The sequence below is a fragment of the Symphodus melops genome (assembly GCF_947650265.1).
Source record: "Symphodus melops genome assembly, chromosome: 5".
NCBI lineage: Eukaryota > Metazoa > Chordata > Actinopteri > Labriformes > Labridae > Symphodus > Symphodus melops.
In genome coordinates, this window is record NC_136695.1 from 11983570 (window position 1) to 12005411 (window position 21842).

At 40.7% G+C, this 21842-nt stretch overlaps 1 protein-coding gene across 2 annotated transcripts in view; it reads right to left on the reverse strand.

The window, feature by feature from the left end:
• Nucleotides 1-9648, reverse strand: part of znf236 (zinc finger protein 236) — a 59626-nt gene extending 49978 nt beyond the window's left edge. For both annotated transcript variants that reach the window (XM_079343710.1, XM_079343709.1), the window contains exons 1-6: nucleotides 9543-9648; nucleotides 7779-7918; nucleotides 3528-3692; nucleotides 3248-3426; nucleotides 2462-2592; nucleotides 880-1052 (exon numbers count right to left, since the gene is read on the reverse strand). In XM_079343710.1, coding sequence (XP_079199836.1) covers nucleotides 880-1052; nucleotides 2462-2592; nucleotides 3248-3426; nucleotides 3528-3692; nucleotides 7779-7918; nucleotides 9543-9594 — 840 coding nt within the window. In that variant the 5' untranslated portion in view covers nucleotides 9595-9648. The remainder of the gene's footprint in view (nucleotides 1-879; nucleotides 1053-2461; nucleotides 2593-3247; nucleotides 3427-3527; nucleotides 3693-7778; nucleotides 7919-9542) is intronic.
• Between the last annotated feature and the right edge of the window lie 12194 nt (nucleotides 9649-21842).

Here is a 21842-nt window from a genome sequence, read left to right on the forward strand (position 1 = left end):
TCGCATCCTAACAACGTGTGAACAATCTCGACATTACCAGCCATCGCGATTTCAAAACACCAGCTACCGTTCAACATGCGGCTTGTCTCGCGCATCATTCGACATGTTTCTGTCAGACGTTTTAGTGTTCACTCCTCAGTAACAGGCTGTACAAGTTGTACAGGTGCCACAGTACCTAAGTCTGTGGGAACCGGAGGGTTGCTGGTTCAAGCCCTGCCCTTAGGCAATGTAATGAGCCCCCACCCACCCACCCACCAGCTCAGGAGCCCTCGCTGACATTTCTCCATTGGTGAATGTAACAAGATCCTGTTTGAGCATGTGTGCAGCATGTTCAGAGGGGGAGAAGGCAATATGAAATATTCAATAATCCTTTGCTATGCCGCCATCAAAGTAGCAGAAGCAACTTGGGGTTGGGTGTATTGCCCAAGGACACATCAGACCTGATGTTGCCAAAGCAGGGGATCGAACCCCCGACCTTCCAGTTGAGAGACAACTGAGTCACAGCTGCCACACAAATGATGTCTTTGACAAAAGACTAGAAGAAGAACTGCCAAAACACATCATCTCTACTCATAAGCACTGAGAAAAAAAAAATAAAAAATCAATGAGTCAGATTTATTTTTATTTTCATTCCGCGGGGATTGTAGGGAGGATGATGTGTCAAAAAATGTACGAGCGGTATTCAAAACTTCTCTCATTTCCGTTTCTTCCCTCCTCCACATTTTGAGAGCGCTGACAGTAAGCCCATTATTTGACTCAAGTTATTACCGTCACAAAATGTCATGAATTATTGTTTTAATCCGCAACTCCCCGACCCACACACGCATCAACGGATGTACTTCCTGTTCAGCGTTTCAGGCAGGAAGCGTTTTCACTTACCTCAGAATGAACTCTCTGGACGTGGGAGTGCAGGTTCCCCTTCTGGGAGAAGGAGGCAGGGCAGAAGATGCAGAGGTGAGGTTTCTCTCCAGTGTGTCTCACCATGTGAGTCTGCAGCACCACCTTCTGGTTGAACGCCTTCCCGCAATGTGAGCACTTATAGGGCCTCTCACCTGGAGATCAAGGTGGGGTCAAAGACGGGTCAAAGAAGAGAATGGAAACAAAGATCCTCGGCTTTAAAAAAAAAAAAAAAAAAAAAAAAAGTTCCACTATTTCAGCCATTTTTCGACCAAGATAATGCACATTAAAAGTTTGTACATTCATTCCATTTCTATCCAGTTTCTTGGCCGTATTGCTTTTGGTGAGAAAAACACAAAATGCAAAACGTTGTCTATCCATAGGACACTCAACAAGATCTGCAAATTTTTAATTCCTTCTGCCATATCAACGACGTATAAGTAACTGAGTCGTCGAACATTTCGTTAAAATCACTGGCATCACCCGAGTCCCAACGTCAGAGCTGTACGTGCGAGCAACAGAGAAGAAAATCAGTCGGCATCACTGAGGACTCTTTACCACTCGTTTCAACTGCTCCCGTCAGGCAGACGTTTCAGTGTAAAGAAGAAGTTCACTGCAATATGCATTTTAAACGAGGACAGATGCACACCACTTTGCACGTGTGCTTTCATCGATTTATGGAACTTTCGGTACGATTTCATGTGGGTCTAATGGGTAAGTGTGTTTTTAGGTCACTTGAGACACACAATCCTGTTTTGTTCTGTTTTTTTAATCTTATGTCTGACAATCTAATTGCGTTCCTCGACACCCACACTACTAGTCGTACTTCAAGCCTAAGTGATATAGCTCAAATTAAATCTTGTACCCTGTCCCTTTCTTCTGCACGTCACAAAGAGAGAGAGAATTAGGCATTGAGCGTGTGTGTGTTTGGCAGCCGTGTGTTTGTGTGTGTAGTCTCCCGAACTGACTCTTCACCTCATCAGCTTAAGAGCTGCTTGAGATTTGAGGCACAGATGAATCGTCTCCATACACCATTAGTCAGCCAGCCAGCCAAACAAATTAACATGATGTGGACGACGTGTAAACACTGTGTGGGCCGAGGCTGCCGGCTACTTTATCTGAACCCAGGGAGGTGAACGAGCACACAGAGATGTTAGAACGTTAACAGTATATGGCAACTCTGCCCACACAGGGCAGTGAGTGATGCACTGATTTAAAGGTTACGGTCCCTGAGAAGTGATGGGTAATCTGCTCGGTCATGTCATAAACGTACATTTAGTCTGGGGAGACGATGGAGAGCTTTTACTTTCACTCCAGAGGCCTTTCAAAATCACTTAATAACAAACAAAACGTGTCCCTGCAGACTGCTACTGCGAGCGACAGCGCACAAACAGCAAGCTGTAGAGCCTTACAAGAATCTAACATTAATATCAAAGACATAAAACACTGCTCTGTCCATCATTAGAAAACACAACTGTCTGAATTATTTTAGCAATTCCTCCGCACACGGTGTGTTAAAAATGCATGAAGAATGTATGCCCCCCCCCTCCCCCCTCTGACTTACCTGTGTGTATTCGTATGTGCCTCACAAGCTGGCTGGGCTTTTTGAAAGCCTTCCCACAGTGATGGCAGCTGTTTGTGAACCCGCTGCGGTCGATGTTTTTCTTGTAGTTTCTGGAACTTGAGTTAAGCGGCCTGCGGAGGGAGGAAAGAAAAGGTTGAGGAACAATCACAGAGGATCGTCAAAAGAAAAATGTTTTAGTCACGTTTAGACAAACTGTTGGTGTGATCAGAACTCTAATGAGCTCATAACAGCTGTACTTTGTGGCAGATTTTATTATAATGACAACATTTGGACATCAAAATATTGTTGATATTTTTTTATATTAGAACCCTAAACTGCTTTAATATTAATGTATGAAAATGCATTATTATTGATTTAAATCAGGACAATGCTGTTTTTTTCCAGTGTTGCCAACTTGGCGACTTTCTCGCTCAATCTGGCGATTGGTGACTTTCAAAAGCTATTAGCGAAAGAAATAGAGTTTTTTGTTTTGGTTTGGCTCTTGCATGCATTCAGCTCGTGAGGCTGAATGAGAACGTACACTCTATGTTCCGTGATTGTTTGAATGGCATTTACATTTCACTGAATGGATACCAGCTGAACTTATCTTTCACCATAATAACAATAAAACATAAAGCAATAATAAAGACTGTAACTGACAAAATATGTGATCCCCTGTTTGTATTTCCTTAGCTCTACATGGGAAACTATGTCGCCTTTTAACTTGAAGCAGCTTTGTCTGAACTCATCAAATGCAATCAATCAGCATCTGTCGCCCTGCCTGACCTCATCTTGGCGTGACTCTTCATGTGCTCCTTGAGGTGTGCCGACGTCTTGAACTCTTTGTCGCAGGTCTTGCAGGTGTAGACTTTGACACCGGTCAGCTCTTTGCGATGGTCCTCTAGGTGCAGAGAGAGCTGGCTCTGGAGAACAAACTCATCCCCACACTCGGCACAGATTAAATTCTAAAGTAGGATGGAAAGGATGCAAAACAAAGAGGGTGATTTATTTTTTTTCGATTACAGGCACCTGATACAAATGAATGAATAAAAGCAGCTGACTTAACCTCCTCCTTCTCGTGCAGCATGACGTGAGATTTCAGGCTGGCAATGCGGGAGAACTTCTTGTGGCAGACAGGGCAGGTGAAGTCCGAGGTTGTGTGTGTGGATTTGTGAAGTGTGAGATTGAACTCCACATTAAATGTTTGTGGACAGTGGTCACACCGATGAGGCTGCAGAGGAGAGGAGACAAAACAGAGTACTGAAATAAATAGGCACGTTCATGATCGATGAACCAGCGAGCAACAGGCCACAGCGCTGAGCCTGCCAGCTAAACCACGTAGCAAAGTACTGTAAATAATATAAACAGTGTTAGTGTGGACCGTACTGTAAATAATATAAACAGTGTTAGCGTTGACCGTACTGTAAATAATATAAACAGTGTTAGCGTTGACCGTACTGTAAATAATATAAACAGTGTTAGCGTTGACCGTACTGTAAATAATATAAACAGTGTTAGCGTTGACCGTACTGTAAATAATATAAACAGTGTTAGCGTTGACCGTACTGTAAATAATATAAACAGTGTTAGCGTAGACCGTACTGTAAATAATATAAACAGTGTTAGCGTTGACCGTACTGTAAATAATATAGCTAGTCAGTAGCTAACTGTCACATCAGCGTTTTCAGCTCCATACTGAACTTATGATGTTGAAATGAGCCAGTTAAATTAGAATTTGTCTTGTTCTGGTAATAAAGAATGATGAAACCATAATTAACCATCTGGTTACTCAGGAGCAAAAATCCTCTTTTAAATTCGAAAGAATCAATGATTCGTGATAATGATCGATATCGACTGATTTGTGTTATGTTATTCTGATAACATGTTTAGTCAGCCTAGTTGCAGATCATTTCCATGCGCCATGTTCCCTCATGTCCCATCATTTGTTGTTACAGAAGAATATGAAGTGAAAAATGTTGAATCCCAAGTTGGTTTATTTGGGCTTTTTATACGTAAAACTGCTGATGAGAAGCCTCACGTCAACGATCAAACACAAACAGGCACAGAGAGTCAGAAGCCGAGGGTGCGGGCTGTTTGAATGAACAGAACCTCATATTAACACAGAACTTAGGTGGTTTATCAATGTTGTCGATTGACACTTCAGGAATAACCACCAAATAGTGCAAACACATCTTCACACGTCAGCATCATCTGTTCCTTACAAAAAGCATGAACAGGCTTTGAAAAAGAAAACATACACAAGAACACTCGTAGTGAGTCAGAGTGCTAAGAAAATAAGCTGTGTGGCAAAAACATGTTTCTGATGCGTAGCTGTTTTGTTCAGCGGGATAATCTTTACAGATGAACATCTTTTATAAGAAGTTTGAAGAGTTAATGTAGCCGATAGAAGTAAAAAGCTAACGTTATGCTCTAGCAAACTGCACGTGGTCAATTTATTTTATTTACACGCATCTGCTTTATCGATCTAATCAGCGGTTTTGATCAGTTAGAGAAATCGTAACTTAATAAGTTGTTTATTAGCCTAGTATTTGTAAGAGCGCTGAAAAACACGACTAAAGGCTGTAAGGAGGATTAATGAAAGAGTTCCGGCGTGATGACGTTTTATGTCCCCAACAATCACTGTAGTTTCAGTTAGCTACTTGTTAGCAACCGCCGTTTTAAGGACGTGTAAAAAATTTATAATTCACAAGTGGGAGTCTTAGCTAACGTTGTTTATCTCGTCGAACAAAACGTCAACATTTCTTAAGCTTGTATTAAATACAGCCCTTACTTCAGGCGTCTAATCACAAACCCATTCAAAATCCCCACTGACTTTTAGAGTTAGGAACCAAAGCTAATTCACTTCCAAGTTTTAGGACTCATTCCTGTGCCAGTCTATTAAAGACTGTTACTGGGCACCACCGAGGCAGAGGCCCCGCCAAGTGACTGCCGTTTTTTCTTCCAGCTGTAGTTCTGCTGGAGCAGCTGTGACTGTTTGCCTTTTCTAAAGTGGTCTTCATCCAGGGGTCAGACTGTGTCATTGCAGCCTGACAATAGTTCCCATTGTTCACATTTCAAAAGGCAGAGTACATGTTGTGCTTGTCCACTCCACTGCAAAAAAAAAAAAAAGAAAAAGAAAAATCTTACACAGTCCTGCGTCATATCTTATTCAGAAGCTCCACCAAGAATGTTGTCATTAACATCGTGAGTGCCATACTGGCTTGAAAATGTTTAACAAGAATACAGTCAGTCAGACTCCAAAGTGGCAAATCACTGTTGTTTTCTCTCATGTCATTGTGCAAAAAGAAGAATAGTTAGGAACTAGAGATGTACAGTACTTGCTAAATGGACTTGAGCTTCTATCACACGTCTCTATTCTTCCTGACCAATCACAGCCCTTTTTACTTTACATCACATTCACACTGATGAAAGAAGAGGCAATGTAAAGTGTTCATAAGTGTATCAACTTGGGATTTCCCGATACAACTTTTTCACTTCCGATACCGTTATCGCAGCCTTGAGTACTGGCCAATACCGATATTGATCTGATCCAATATCAGCACAATCATACATACTTTTATTTATTTTGTAGTGTGAATTGTTGGAAAAGGCTTGATCAAGTGATGATACTCAAACAAAGAACAATAGTCAGCAACAGTAGGTATGAGACAAACGGACCCATTAATTATTCACAAACTGGTTACATAAATTTTAACCTTCAACATAATAGCTACAGTATTCTACAATCGAATAAAAATAAATAAGAAGATCGTGAAAAATAATCTAAATAAATCCAATAAAAACAAATAACACTTTTAAAGTCTGTTAAATGGTCTGCTTATGTTACATTTTAGATGCAGTCCGATAAAATCTGATATTCATTTTCTGGCTGGTATCGGACCGGCATACACCTATTATCAACTAATCTAATTCATACAGGCTAACATGGTGCAGACGTAGCAGCGGGAGCAATTTGGGGTTCAATGCCTTGGCCAATGACACTTTGACATGTCACTGTAGGGGCTGGGGATCAAACCCCCAACCTTCGGCTTTAGAGACAACTGATCCTCTACCACTGATCCACAGCATGAAGAAAATACCTCCAAAAATGTTTGCCATGATACTGATAAGAGAATACTTAAGAGACCTGCTGCTGTGATTGGCCGACTGAGCAGAGACTTCTGTCACGTCTGAAAAATAAAACAACGGCGTCTACGGCAGCTTGAACATCCACATTGATGAATAAATTACCAGAGCAGAAAATTTGAGGAGTGTTCCAGCTTTGATGCAAAAATCCAAAAGCTTGGTATTGACGTTTTCAACTAATATCACAAACTAACCTAGCACTGCACCGAACACAGATATGGATGTCACGGGGGCGGGTTTTTACTTTTCACACACAATGTGGAGACTTTTGTTGTTTTGCTCTGAGGACATAATCCAGAAGATGTCAACTACCAAACAGATGTTGTGTAAAGCTCTCAGTCAGGTCTCTGACTTGTCCAGCTGCACTGTGACACTTGTGAACGATGACCTTTTTCGGGCCAAATGAAAGTTCACAAAGCTAAAGTCTAAAAATGCTCTCATTGGTAAAAGTATCAGCATTGAAGATACAATAACTTCATCAGTTTTAATATATATATATATATATATATATCATAACAGTGAAGGAGAAAAAAGGAGCTTCTGCAACGACACAATGTTCAGTATCTGTCCACTATTCTGACATTTCTTCTTCTTATTCTGCTGAGAGGAGGAGGAGATGAGCAGCACTGAAGAAGAAGAAGAGGGTGTGGGTTTATGAAATCCTCCACGACAGGGAGAGTTTACGCTCATCCAGGAGCTGCAGCACTACAACGTCGGCCTCACACATTTCTTTAAACACACCTGATACTCCCGAACTGTTGGACAGGTTATTTTTTTTGTCAAACAACAGCTTCCTTGACGATGTCCCGGTAGGTCTTCAAAGTAGAGTTCAGGGAAGTGAGACCCTGCGATCTGATCTACCCTCCTATTGGCTACACTCAGGTGACGTTTTAAGAATGCTGAACCCAAGTAGAAAATGTTTTAACTTCCACACAGCGCGCACAGACAGCAAGTTTTTTCTTAGCTCGGCCGGGCGCAAATACAGTCTTACGAGGCGCAACACATAGACAACGAATGGGTCCGACAGCAGCACGCGGCGCCCACCTCATCTTATCTGAAAGGGCCTTTACAGTGTTGAACCATCGGGCTGTGACTGAATGCACGGATTTAGAGAAAGCGTAGAATCGTACAAATGGTGTTGATAATAGAGCTGTGACAGACTGACGCTTACCTTATCGTTACTCTCGTGTTCACGTAGATGCTTCTGCAGCTGGCTCTCAGTGGTGAAGACCTGGGCACAAATAGTGCACTTCTTGTCCCTGAGCTCTCCATCGCTGAAACTTCCCGCCTTTGAGTCACTGGGATCTGCATCTATCCAAAAGTACAGGAGAGGTTTGAACGTCCATGTTTTGCACAAGAGGGTCTATTCTGATTACAGCTCAAGTAGATATGATTTGGAGCCTTCTTTCATGACACAGGTGCACAATCCTGTGACTTTATGTTTTTTAATAAGCGTTTGCTTCATAAACACTGTTTTTATACACACCATCATTTAATGAGCCGCTTCAAATTTTAAAATGTGGTAGATATTTGACAAAGTTAGCAAACTGAAGACAAAACACTATGGACATAGATACCACATGGAGTCTTAATTTCACTACAGAATATTATTGACAAGAACTTTTTAAAGTTTAAATGTTTAATAGGTTCCTTTTGTTGCCTTTCCACAACCTTCCTGGGGTACACATCGTGTAGGCGTAGAGTTACGCATGAAACCCTCATCTGACAGAATCATAAGTGAGAGACTGAGACAGAAAATGACACACTCTGATATCAGTCTTTATTTAGTATTTAGAAAATATTCAGGTTCATGAATGTTTATCCTTCAAATGTCAGGGTGGAAATAACTAACCAGAGTCACATCTTGGGTGTTGGTACATAAAGAAAATACAGAGACAAGTGTGTGTGGACTCAGTTTGAAATATATTAAATTCACATGGTTGTAAGGAAATAAAAAATATAGCCTAAATGATTTTGTTTCACTCACTGAATAAATCCATCAACAGTGACGTGTAAGACTGAGTTATTCAAGACCATGTTTGCCCTTATTTCTAAGTGTTAACTTTCTTCTTATAAATTTCAAATGTTCTTTATTTCATGTCTATTTCCCCCATTTGTCATGGTGCTTTAAATGTCTGTGTGAAACACTTTGAATAGCCTTGAATATATATTTATATTGCATTACGTTTTACTCTATTGTTCAACAGTTTGTTTCCTCACGTCCTCGGTCACTCACTGACACAGACACAGACTGAACAGTGAGAGATTTATTCACCACTGTATGAACTGTATGTCCAGCAGGTTCACTTCACCTGCATCTATCCGCGTTAACATGACCTTTACCGTTGTCTTAAAGTCTGTTTGGCCAAACATGATAACATAACACTGCTAGTAGCAATCTGAATGATTTTCGAGAAACATGTCGACACTTGTCTGGATCATGTCTTTTCTTTAAAGACTGTAAAATCACAGCTCAGGATGACTGACTCGTCCATGAGCAGCTGGACAGCTTCACTGCAATAACTAAATAACAGCCGCAAACAACTCGGCGTGTTAGCCTTCATGCTACCAGTAGCATCGAGTCAGCTAGTTAGCAACCACAAGCTAACAATGAATTACAAAATAAACTAATTTTAAGTGCAACGACCAGCTATTTACTAACACCATACGCTGCCGCTGCTCTTCTCCTCGCGGACACCAATTTAGACTGGAAGCCAATAAGAAGAGGCACCGAGATGTTATTAATATCATTCCGCCTCAATCACTCCTTCGCTGCACAAAGCAAAGCCCACCCGCAATACTATATCCGGGGACTATATACACTACATTCAAGTGGCATTATAGAAGATGCAGAGCTATTTAACCAAACAATGGCGGGTTATTTGGATAGCCCAAACTCCGTATTTTTTATTAGTTGCATTTTGGTACTTGTTACCTGTTTCGTCGTTGCTTTTAACTCTCTGTTTGCGAGGCCGGCCCCGCGGCATAGTTCCAGTACTCAGGGTGGGTGTGCTGTGAACGAGAGGCTTTTCAAAATGGCGACTCTGTCATCTGTAGAGTAGAGACAGCGTCGTATCCATGAAGACACACAGCTGCATGGAGGAGGGAGACATCTACCGTTTGAGTTATTGTACTAGAACAATATTCAGGTACACACACACACAAACATTTTTCTTTAAATGATGAGAAATCCAGCAGGCCACCTCACTGTAATCAATAACTAATGTGAGGCCAAATTGATTATTTTAAATAAGTTATTTATTTTTTTGCAGCCTATGACTACATTCAATGTAGGCCTCATAAGAGCAATCTGTTTGACTACTCACTATTCATTTAAATACTTCAGGGGAAAAAAAAAAAACTATGGTAATACTTTATAGACTTTAAATTGAAAAGCGTGTGCACACCCTAAGGACCCTGCACGTTTATAATGGTGGAAATATAAGATAAAAAGCCTATTAAAAAGGATGCACATACAGACTTTACCAAATATAATCCTAATTTACAGAGATAACTTAGAAAAAAACAATACTTGAGTGAAACAGCAATGAACACAATAATATACAAAATAGGCCTAGTTAAGTAATTATATTTTCTGTATTGAGTAGGCTATTACATTAGCTCAGCTCTCTGCAGCCTAATCAACGTAAATTTCTAAAGCACTGCTTTTGGTCACATGTGGTGGTAGACTACAAAAGAGAAATCAACAGACAGTGAAAGTCAATATTGATAGTCCAGGACACATGAACTATGAAGTATTACAGGAATAAAGGCAATAACATTCTCATAAAGTATCTTACTATTTGACAGCATGTTTATAAACTCCCTTCTGGCCTTTTAACTCCCATAAAAGTAACAGACATAACGTGTTATGTCGTGTTGTTACTTATAATTGTGTGTCTGTTATCGATGTATTCACTACCTGTTATTACCAGCAGAGGGAGGCAATGAGTTATACATGACTTATAACCCCAGCCGTGTCAACAAACCTTACTGATAATTGTGTGCTTCTGGAATCGACTGCCTCAACTTTTTCCTCTGGATGTAAATATCCTATAGCTTCTTCTAAGCTGTTTTATATATGTGCTGGAAATGTATCATGCCACTTGACCTGATATCCTAACTAAAAAAAAACAAAAAAAACATGGATATTTCATTATTATTTTCTCATCTTGTTGGTGTGGATACTACGCATGTCTTTTATACATTTACAGAAACAAGAAGTCAGGACAGTCTATGTTTTCAATCCACACAAACATGCGCTGTATAAATAGATCACAGGCCATTAGTTAGCAGAGCTGTGTGTTGGAAATAAGGAAGAACGAGAGACCGAGCGGGGTCAGATTTTGAGGAAGTAAAATAAGGTAATGGAAGAGTCTTTTGCTCAGTGTTTGCTTAACGTCTTTCCAGTTTGATGCAGTTTCATCATTCAGTCCTTCCTAAACACCAGCAGTCTCCATTAGATGAAACCAGTCGGCCTGTATCACAGCTCCAGTATTAAAAAGTCAAACTCAAATGCTAACCTATTAATATGTTTTGCAAAAACTTTGAACTAGTTTAAGGGTTTGGCCCTCAGGGTTTCATTTTTAATTTGAATTCTGAGCACGTTGTTATTCATCCACTTCCTGTATATGGACCATCTGAGCGTCCATTGTTATTTTCTTATCATGTTATGTAAACATAAACTGTGAGGACAAGTGTTTGTTGAGTTTAATCATAAACTTCAAGTATTCAAATAGGAGCTTGTGCTACATAACTGTGGTTACATGTATTTAATGTTGCTGGGTTATTTAGCAGGGGAACATGCGACAAACATTTCTTCATGTTCGATGCATACTGGTTTCTATTCTTTGCTGATTTTCAATACCTGGGGAGTCTTTTAGGATTACAATAGAAAATTTGAGTAAAAGAAAAAAACAGAAATAGTGATTATTGTAACAACATTATTAACTCAATACAGAGGCTAAATCAGAATAAACAGTAACATGAGGATTATAAGAGGGAACAGCCAGTGCTGTTTGATTTGTGTCTTAAAAACGTTGATCTCTGTCAGTTTTGCTTTTTTTTTTTTTTTCCAGATGCTGGTAATGTGTTCCCCTTTGTAGTTCTGTGTTTTGGTGCTCTACAGTTTGCACCCGATGTTGCCCCTGTTCTAAATGTCACAGTTTGGTTTGTTTGCCAGCAGACAGAGTGTTTGTGGAGCGAGCTTGTTCATGTTTTCACACTTAAACATCTGTTTAATAAAGACAACGTGTATACAGTCTACTGTGTTTCTTTAGAACGAGGGGACGGTGTCGTCTGACTGATTTGTGACCCATTCTTCTCTCTGCCTGTTTATACAATGATCTGATGGGTGTAACTGTTGTTTGGTTGGCCCGACAGCCAACAGTGACACAGTATCACACGGCTCGTTTGACATGTATAAACTGCTGTGCTGCTTCTATGGAGGTGTATGTTTCTTCTTCAAAAGGAGAACAGTATTAGGATAATCCTTTATTTATCTCACAAACAGAGAAATGTACAGCAGCAAAGCAGGATAGCAGAAGACGAATCACACAGTTCAAAATGAAATTAGAAAAAATGTAAAAAATTATATATACATATATGTGTGTGTGTGTGCATCAAAATAGTTAAAAAGGGCCAATCATTTATTTATTTATGTTGACAGTTTTGCATACTTTTTCACATCTTTCAAAGTTGCTGTACTTTATAATGCTTAGAATAATGAGAAATAAAGTTTCAACGCTCTAATACACTCAAAGATGAAATGTGGGACCTTGTTGAGAAGAGAAAAGAGCTCCACCCCACTCCAGATGTTTCTTTTTTTTGTTTTTCTTAAGAATAAAGAGGGTTTGACTTCATTTAATCTTGAACTATCCAACATGCAGTGATACACGCCACAATTATTTTCAACTTTTAGATGACAACGCTGATAAGTGGATTTATCTTTTGATTATCCTTCATAAAAGCCTGATTGTCACGACAACATGTCTTCTCCATATGGGCCTTGGTAAAAAGGTAGAAAGCTTTGACTCTGCTGTAATTGTCTTTGTTTCCCAAAAAAGAAAAAAAAAAGACAAGGGAAGTCACCCCCTTGACTTGTGAATATGCATCCAACCAAGTGCATGTTCATTGTGTGAGAACATCTGTTCCTGCCAGGCCTCCAGTCACTCTGCCTGTCCCCTCGTGGCTGCACAGGCCACTGATCTCACCACTGAAAACAAAAGACTGGACATCTTTCTGACCTTGTGGGATTGTCCACGCCCATCTTTTCCTCCCTCGTTTATTTTCCCTTTCTCTCTGGCCGTCTCTCTTCCCTCTCACCGCAATCAAAAGCAGAGTGATCAATCTTTAAAATTGTCGTGGGCTCACGGTGCGGGATTGTCAGGAAGCCCACCTCTGTGGAAGACGGGGCTAACTTGTGATGTGAAAAAAAAAAAACATGCCGGGAGTGAGAGAGTGTGAGTGGGGGGGGGCTGTTATTCAGTCGCGTCTCGAGCCTTGTCATTCACGCTAACAAGCCTCACCAACAACACTGACATCAATGATGCTGGCTTCTCTTTGCCACAGACTAGACATGAGTCAGACTTGAAAATGTGGTGCATGTTTGCAGCACTTTGCCGGTGAGGTATCCAGTGGACGAAGGCGTGTGCAATTAAAGATTCATTTCTGGATTTCTTAGCAATCAGAAGCTTTCGTTGCATTTTAACGACGCCAGACGAGTGACAGTCAGATTTGATTCAGACTTGAAGGTTTTTTTTCTTTTTTACACCAGGACATTGTTGTCTGCAGATTCAGTAGACAAAGCTTGAGTCAGACTCCCATCCCAAACAAAGGATAAATTCAGACACAAAATTCCCCCTATGTAGCACAAGGCCAGTCTTTAACTTCCTCGATGACGGGGGGGGGGGAGGGGGTGACAGGTCTTACAATGACCTTTGGACTGACCTTGTTCGGTAACATTTCACATCCTGCCAGTGTTTCTTCTCCCAGGTGTGGCAGAGACTCCCTCTGCGCTGTCAGAGAGCACCGTCCCCATCCATGGAACCAATCATTCTTTGGCATCATGGAAACTGCATCTGACAGCCGCGGTCGCCATGGGCGTCCTCCCCTGTGACCGTCCTCGACGGGGGGGACCGCAGAGGTAAGGCCGCGCTCAGCAACACTTGATGCTCTGCTGGGTCCCGTCTTCAGTAAAGAAATGATTGACTATGCAGTCTTTAGGGTGACTTGTGCAAGGGATTTAAAACAAAACAAAAAGAGACAAAAGACAGCGGAAGTTTTGATTGTTATAAATGAAATTCCGCAGCTACGAGAGAGGAGAGAAACAATATAGAATCTGAATAAGACACACTGAGGAAATGAATATTTAATATCTCACTGTCAGTAAGTGACACACTGGAATTAATAAGAATTATAATTAGATATTAACAGCAAGGAGTGCAAAAAAGTAGAGCAGAAGTGAAAGCGAGAAATAAAGAACAATTATATGAAGAGAAAAGTAACATGTGCTTTGTATACTATACAACATCCTGGCATCTGATATGCGTACATACACGGTGTGTTTCAGTGTGCAGGCGCGTGTTTTATTAAGAGCTGAAACACAAAGCTCAAAATCAAGTCAAATAAATGCTGTGAGACGTGATCACCTTAACATTTTTATTTTCACTCTCCCATTGTTCCTCCCTGGCTTGTCTCCGCTTACCTTTGTCTTCTGTCTGGTGCAGTTCTCAGAGTACCGAGCAGAGGGATGTGGAGATAAGAAAGCTGTTTGTGCATATCTACTATTTAGCCTCCCGCTGGGTGTTGTAGAGGGGAGGGGGGAGTGAAAAGAAAGAGAACGCCTTACACAAACAAAACCATGCAGCTGATCGGGATAAAAAGCACACACTCTTTAAAAAAAAAAAAACAACTCACACACACAAAATAAAGCCCAACTCTTGGTCAGCTGTGCTTGAGAGATGAAATAGCTTCGCAGGAGTGTTTTGTAATCAATAATGCATGGCTGTCCATCTTCGGAAAAAGAGAAAGCCCCTCCAAACACACCAGAGGCATCAGACACTTTTCATTTCATGCTGAAGGTCAGCAGAGCAGCATGGACGTCCCTGCAGTGCATATCACCAGGAAGTAAACACATAGAGCAGGGTTCTCCGACCTTCCTTATCTGAGAGCTACTTTGAATTAAAGTAGCTAAGAGCTACCTGCAACACATCGCTTGTGTTTATTTACATCACACACATCAGCTGACTTTGCTGTTTGTACACGTGTGAAATTGTAATAAGACAATGCTTATCAATAATCTTTTTTTGTGAACAACTTTGTACTGTTTATTCTTATCAATAATCTCAAATTCACATCAAGGTCCATGAATATTTGACACGGCTTATTGTGCCGCATTGTAAGTTACTGAAAATTCACATCAGTGTTTCAGAAAACATTTCTACTTTACATTTGTTTTTATGGGCCAAATATATAAATACAGGGACACATTTTTTAACTGTTGTCAGATTTTTTTAAAACATTTTTTACACAGTTGGTCAACATATAGGCGGGCTACTGGAAACATGAGCTTGTCTTCCTGTTTACACTGCCATTTTTAATCTGAAAACGAATAAGTACTGGTCAGTCATACATTAGGCTCGTTTGGGGTCAGTCTCCCTTACACTTGCAAAGCGTTATAATTTGTAATGAATACAAAACACATACAATTGCACAAAATACAAAATGTACTTGAAGAGGAATACAGTATGTACTGGTTATTTAGACTTTCACTTGTTTTGATGGTTCAGCACACTAAAAAAGGATGTCACGTTTGAATTAACACAAGCACGAGCTAGCCATGGCTACTTAGTGTACAGTGTTATTAAATAGATTTTAGCACACAAAAATAGCAATTATGCACACAAGCGTATCAACACATCTGCATCACAGTGTATTCAAATAGGTCAATAGGGTCAAAATAAACATACTGTATGATACTTGTACGTGGTGCTGCACACAGGAACTTACCTCGGGGACGTCTGTCGCACTGACAAGGCATAATGGGTGCCGTTGAGTTCATGTATGACATCTAAAGGAGGGCGACCTTGAGTCATACGTACAAAAACAAACAGAAGTCTTACAACATTCAAGTGGAATAACACGCACTATACAATCCGTTACGTATTTAAACTTGGAATTAAACGTCCTTGGATCTATTTTTCAGCGTTCTTAATCCTGAAGAGGAACCAACCACAAGCTGTCTACCAATTCAGGGGGTAGCATCCTTCGAAGGACACTAGGCTATGAAGGGCCCAGCCTGTGTACTGTAGACCAGTCAGACTGAACTGAACTGTACACTCTGGTCTACAGACGATTCCTTGTTTACATCAACTGCTGTTCCTGCCCTTACCCTGTCATTACTCAGCGCCACTGCTGTCACCTAGCAACATTAACAGCTGCAGTGGAGCTAGCTTACATAGCCATCATCACATCACTTTTTTTTTAAAGATACGTGAACGTCCATCTTGTTTGAATCCTCCGTGATCCAATAGAGCACGTAAAGTTTAAAGGCATTTGATGGAGCCTTCGAAATGGGATAGTCAACGAGCTGCTGGGAGCAATCAGTCTTTTAATGTGACCTTGGTAGGATTCAGCCCACGAAATAAAACACAACTTACATAAAGTCCTTTGTTTGAATTACGTTTTCATTTCACAATAATTATAAATGAAAAATGTGTTATATTGTTAAAGTGTTACCTCCTTATTCTTTCATCTTTATTCTTCTTTTCTTCACGTGTCTAAAAACTATCTGGTACAAACACAATAGATACACAGTTGGGAAGAAGTCAAACATGTAACAAGAAGAGGCCATTTTCATCTCTTCCTCATTATAATTCTATCTTCTAACTGTATTACTGTGATGACTTGTCCTTGATGTTAATTCATCCCCACACTCCTGAGCATTTTTATCAACAGCCTTCTGCTCAGTCTGGATAGCTGTTAAATATTAATCTGCCTCTCTCTCCTTACTGCATTATGACAGTATGCTCATCACCTGCTCGGGAGCCATCGGCTACTGGATCGATTTCCCACAAGCTTCCGCACATCTGGATTTTAAATTATTTGAACCGCAGCACAGCCTCGCCACAGTCACATCCACTATAAATACAAACGTGCAGATACACTCGTGAAATAACCAAGGTGCCACCCACACACACACACACACACACACACACACACACACACATAAATGGATGTGTAACTCTTTATACACAAAGCTGTACAGCGAGTACTAATTCATGACTGCCTGAATGCAAAGCTCATACAGAATAAGAAGGGCCATTCATTATCCCATCCCCCACTTTTAGTCACGCTCACACAGATGCAGAGTACATAAAAAAAGTAGTTATATTTTGACTTCACAGATGCACACAGTACATCCACCTTATCACACTGTAAAAGCCACAGCGCTATGCTAACGCTCCTGCCCTAAGGTTGGCACATCGGGATGGAGCTCGGGCCCCATGATGGCTCCGATCAATTAGACAGTTTCAGAGGCCGGACCCAGAACAGCCAGGGAGACTTCCTGATGTCTTCTCTTCCCTCTGCAGGGTGCTAACAATAGTCCATCTTCTCTCTCACCCCAAACCTAATTACAGGTAGCGATGCCACTGCGCGAGATGAAAAGCAGGCAGGCGCTTTGATAGATGGTGGGCTGCTGCAAAACAGAGCAAATAGGTAATTAACATGACAATAGGGATGAGGCAGGGGTTTCATACAAAGACACAAGAGTATGGGGCGGTGGGGGTGTGGGAGCAGAGGTGCACATGTGAAGTATGTGTGTGGGTTCGGGAGACAAAGACACCAAAGTGCAAGGAATAAAGGCAGTTTGGGACAAGAGCTGAAAACTTTGATGTGTTTTGAAGTCCTTTCAGTTTGTGTGTTGTGGTGAAAGAGAACAGAAAACAGTCGCGCAGGGAGTGACCAGAGGGCTAATGGAGGTGTTGGAGTCCTGTGCGGAGATAAATAATTGATCCTTTGACAAAGTACACCTCATGAATTTTTCAAAGCCGCATATTTGTGGGGGAATCATGAAGATGTGATAGCAGTAGCGGTTTAAGTTGTCAGGTGTAGAGCTCTTCAAACAGTTTTCTCAGTCAGTTTGTGTGCTTATCTCAGCGAGAACGTGACGAGTTATACACACAAACCACTTGCACTGGATTTTTAAGTGTCTCATTAAGCGATAGCTATAAAACAAAGGTGAAGTGAAAGCAACAGTAGATCCTTAGATCCTTTAACATCTGCAGGAGGATGCTGAGGATGTTTTATGAGGCGGCCAGCGATGTCCTGTTTGCTGTTGTGCACTGGGGTAGCAGGCTCCAACAGAATAAACAAACTGATCCAGAAGGCGGGGGTGGAGCTGGACTCGCTGACGGTCGTGTCAGAGAGGAGGATTCTATCTAGGTTGCAGGTCACCTGCACAATATCACACACTCCACGAAGTACTGGAAAAAGCAAAGGAGCACGTTCAGTGTGACTTATCCCTCCCTCGATGCACCACAGACGCCACAGGAGGTCATTCCTCCCTGTGGCCATCAGACAGTGTAACTCCTCCCACTGAGGGTCAGACATCCTGTCTGCCATGTGAACTTATTTCACTGCTTTACCACCCCTTTCGTTAGTTATTATTCAACTCATTACACTATACAAACCCCTGTGTATTTAACTGATCTGTACATTGATCATACCTCTATATTCTCATATTTTATCTAATGCACTGATTTTTTGATACTCGTGTTTGGTACATATTTCTATTTTTACATCCTTATAGTTATAACAGTTAGATTTGTATCATATGCTAATATCGTATACCTTATATGGTCATACAGTATCTTATATATGTAATTAGAAACAACTTGGCAGCCATTTTTTGGTGAGCAGAATATTTAGTGTTTCATAAAGTTGTAAATCCTTTAATACAAAACTCACTATTCACAAGAGCCCTAATTCATAGTTTTAGTGCTGTTATAGAAAGCCGAGCTGGCAAAGAAATGAAAACAAAAGTAAGCAAACCCAACTGAAGCAGTATCTGAAATCTTTAAAGACTGCAAGCCTTGTCCATGAGGGGGGAGGGGAACACTTTCTATGGACCAGATGGAAGGTAGGGTGTGGAAGTCAGCAAAAACAGGGACCTTTAATGGTAACAACATTAGAAAGTCCCTAGAGTGTGTGTGTGTGAGTGTGTGTGTGGGCTTCCAGTTAGTTGCCTCGACACTGACTAAGTCTCTCCCAGTGTACTGTTTTATGTAGAAGAGAAAGCAGGTGTGTGCATTGATATTATTATATATCAAATGTTTGGAGGGACCATAAACTTTTCTGTACACATTTTAACATTTTATATTGTTAAATATTCTTTTTAAATAAAAAAAAAGAAAAGAAAAAGAAAACTTTTCAAATTCAAGCCCCAAAGCCACATGATGATTCGAGAATGAAAGAGAGACTATCTCAAAAAGTCTTTACAACAGCAGTTTTGGCAGTAAGCCATGATTTCCTGTGAGAACAACAACCTAAAAGACTTCTGTCAACATGCTTTATAGATAGACAGCTCAGGCGTGTTCTCAGTGACAGCTAAGCATACACACATGATAGACCACCTGCCACCGAGGGATGAATCCACTTGTTTTTTGTTTTGTTCCTTTTTGTCGAGTCATAAACTGTCTGTGATTCAACGAGTGGCACCATATCCTCATCTTGTGTCTGTAATAACTGTCTCGTCAGTGGAGAGACGATCATTCATTCAATCCTTGTTGACAGCAAGTATTGTTCTGAAAGTGGATGGTCACATATTTTTAATCTTGTAATTACATTTTCAGGAGACTCGTCTACCAGCCAGTGGTTAAAGCACTGACAGTGGAAGATTTCACCTCCTACGAGAAATACAGAAAGATCATTTGCTAGGTTAAGGAACGGTTTGGAATAAGCTCTCAGATGTATGCTTAAATAGGGATTGATCAATGACAAATAGTGAGCGCAAAAAGTAATATTCAAATGACTATGTAAAAGCATTACGAGCAAAGTGTTCCTGTTCCTGTTTATGATCCTATTTAGTGTAACAGAACTGACAGAGTGAGTTGTACAGTTTGCTACCTTTGTCAGGACAGATGTTTGTCATTCATATATCTTATGAATTTATTCTGAATTAGTTCTGCTCAAACTGTAAGTCCACAAAACCGGCTACATTGACTGTTCGAACAGTCTGTGTGTGCTTCTTAATCTATTCCATGTGGGTTACATTTTTTTTTAAATTGGTGACCCTTTGTTGACCCATTGATAATCTTCAAAAAGCTGTAGATTTCCCCCCCCCCCCCCCCCCCCCACCTCGACCTGGTCCCCACATCTTTTGTGTAAATGAGACGAATTGCCATTGTTCATACAGAGTCTACCTTGTAAAACCCTGTTGTATCGATCTGCAGCTCAGACTGAATTCTATTCTTATTTTTACAGTCTATGATTCTAACCCAAACACACAAAAAAAACACTGTAACCTCCTGCTTGATGGTCCATCACATGATTGAAATACACAGTAATTCCCAGTCTATGGCAGAAATGTTCCTGTGGGATTAGTGTTGTGGACAAGACTCCTTTGTTTTAGGTTTGAGTCGAACATTCTCTCCGCTCTCAAATTATTTCACAACTACAAACCTCCTTTCTGCTCAGCAACTAGAAAACCCTGAATGTAATCATCCACATCACCCATCACATTTTTTTTTTTTTAAATATATGCCATTATTCATTGGAACACAAAGACACTTGTGTTTTCACTGCGCTAAATATTTGTGTTACATATTCAAGCTGAGTGTAATTAAGCAACAAAAAGCGTGCTTCAAATGCCAAGCTATATGTCTAGTTTGCACAATACAGTTGTGTATCAGAGAAAAGGTTGTGAAAGAGAGACTCACAAACGCTTTCGAGGGGGACGCTCTTGGAACTTCCAATGCACATTTGTCATGCTTTTAAGTGATTTACAAATGAGAGGCATGCAGGCTTTGTGAGGGAGAGGGAGTGAGAGAGGAAGAGAGAGAGGAGCTTTGTGTGTCCCTGCCTCCCCGCAGCATATAGATGGAGTTAGAAATTGTGTTTGTGCGTCAGCAGTGGTCATTAAAGCAGGAGATAAGCCAGAGCCACTTATAGTGATGAAGGGGAGAAGGAAAAAAGGCATGATGGTGATGATGAAGGATTTTCCTTAGTTCTTTGTATTTATACTTCATTGCAGAGAAATGTAAATAAGTGATGAAAATTCAGCTTTTTTAAACTACTGAAGTGTTTCAATATTCTCAACAACTTTGTTATTCTTACATTGACATACAGTTTACAGCAACTTCCCTGTTACCACACCCACTCATGCCCATACACACAACACACACACACAGAGTCTTTCATGCTCTATCAAATACATACCTCACCACCGCACAATTATAACACACATCATCTCATGTAAACTGACAAACTCAAAGTGAGTGACAATATCTTTCCGACTTTACCCCCCCTCCCACATCCCCCCTTTGAACACTTTTGAGTAATTTATTCTGACTTTCTTTCACGGTGCGGGGTGGCTTGTTGTAGCTGGGCAGCTCTTGAACAAAGATGAGAGGGAAGAGAAAAAAAAAAAAGACAGAGGAAGAGGGAGGAGGGACCATTGAAAAAGTTGCCCATCCCCCCCCACAAACACACGCATGCCTTTACCATGATTTCCTCCCTCACCTTCCTATATAAGGCCTGTGTTTATTGAACTTTAACTTTGCTTTTAACGTCCAAAAAAACATAATACCAACACTCCAATTTTTCCTGATTCATTTTGGATCTAGTGTTGATTTCTTTTTTTTCTTTTTTGTAAAGTTTGCTGCTTTGAGGCAACAGGTTTCTGTGTGTAGACGCTGCTTTGATGAACACTTGTTTCTGTGTGATCCCATACATACACACGCTCCTTTCGCCCCCAATTCTTTGTGACTGAGGTCATAAACTCACTCTTTTCTATGTCAGCTGTTTTGAACATGGCTTCTGTGTCAGGGCTATTGTTACAGGACCTGTGTGTGTGTGTGTGTAGGTGTGTGTGTGTGTTTGGGGGTGGGTAAGGCAGCACCACCCCAATTCACAACACACCTAACCCCCGCAGTAGTAATACACACACACACACACACACACACACACACACACACACACACACTCATCACTCCAATAAAGTACAGATAGGGAT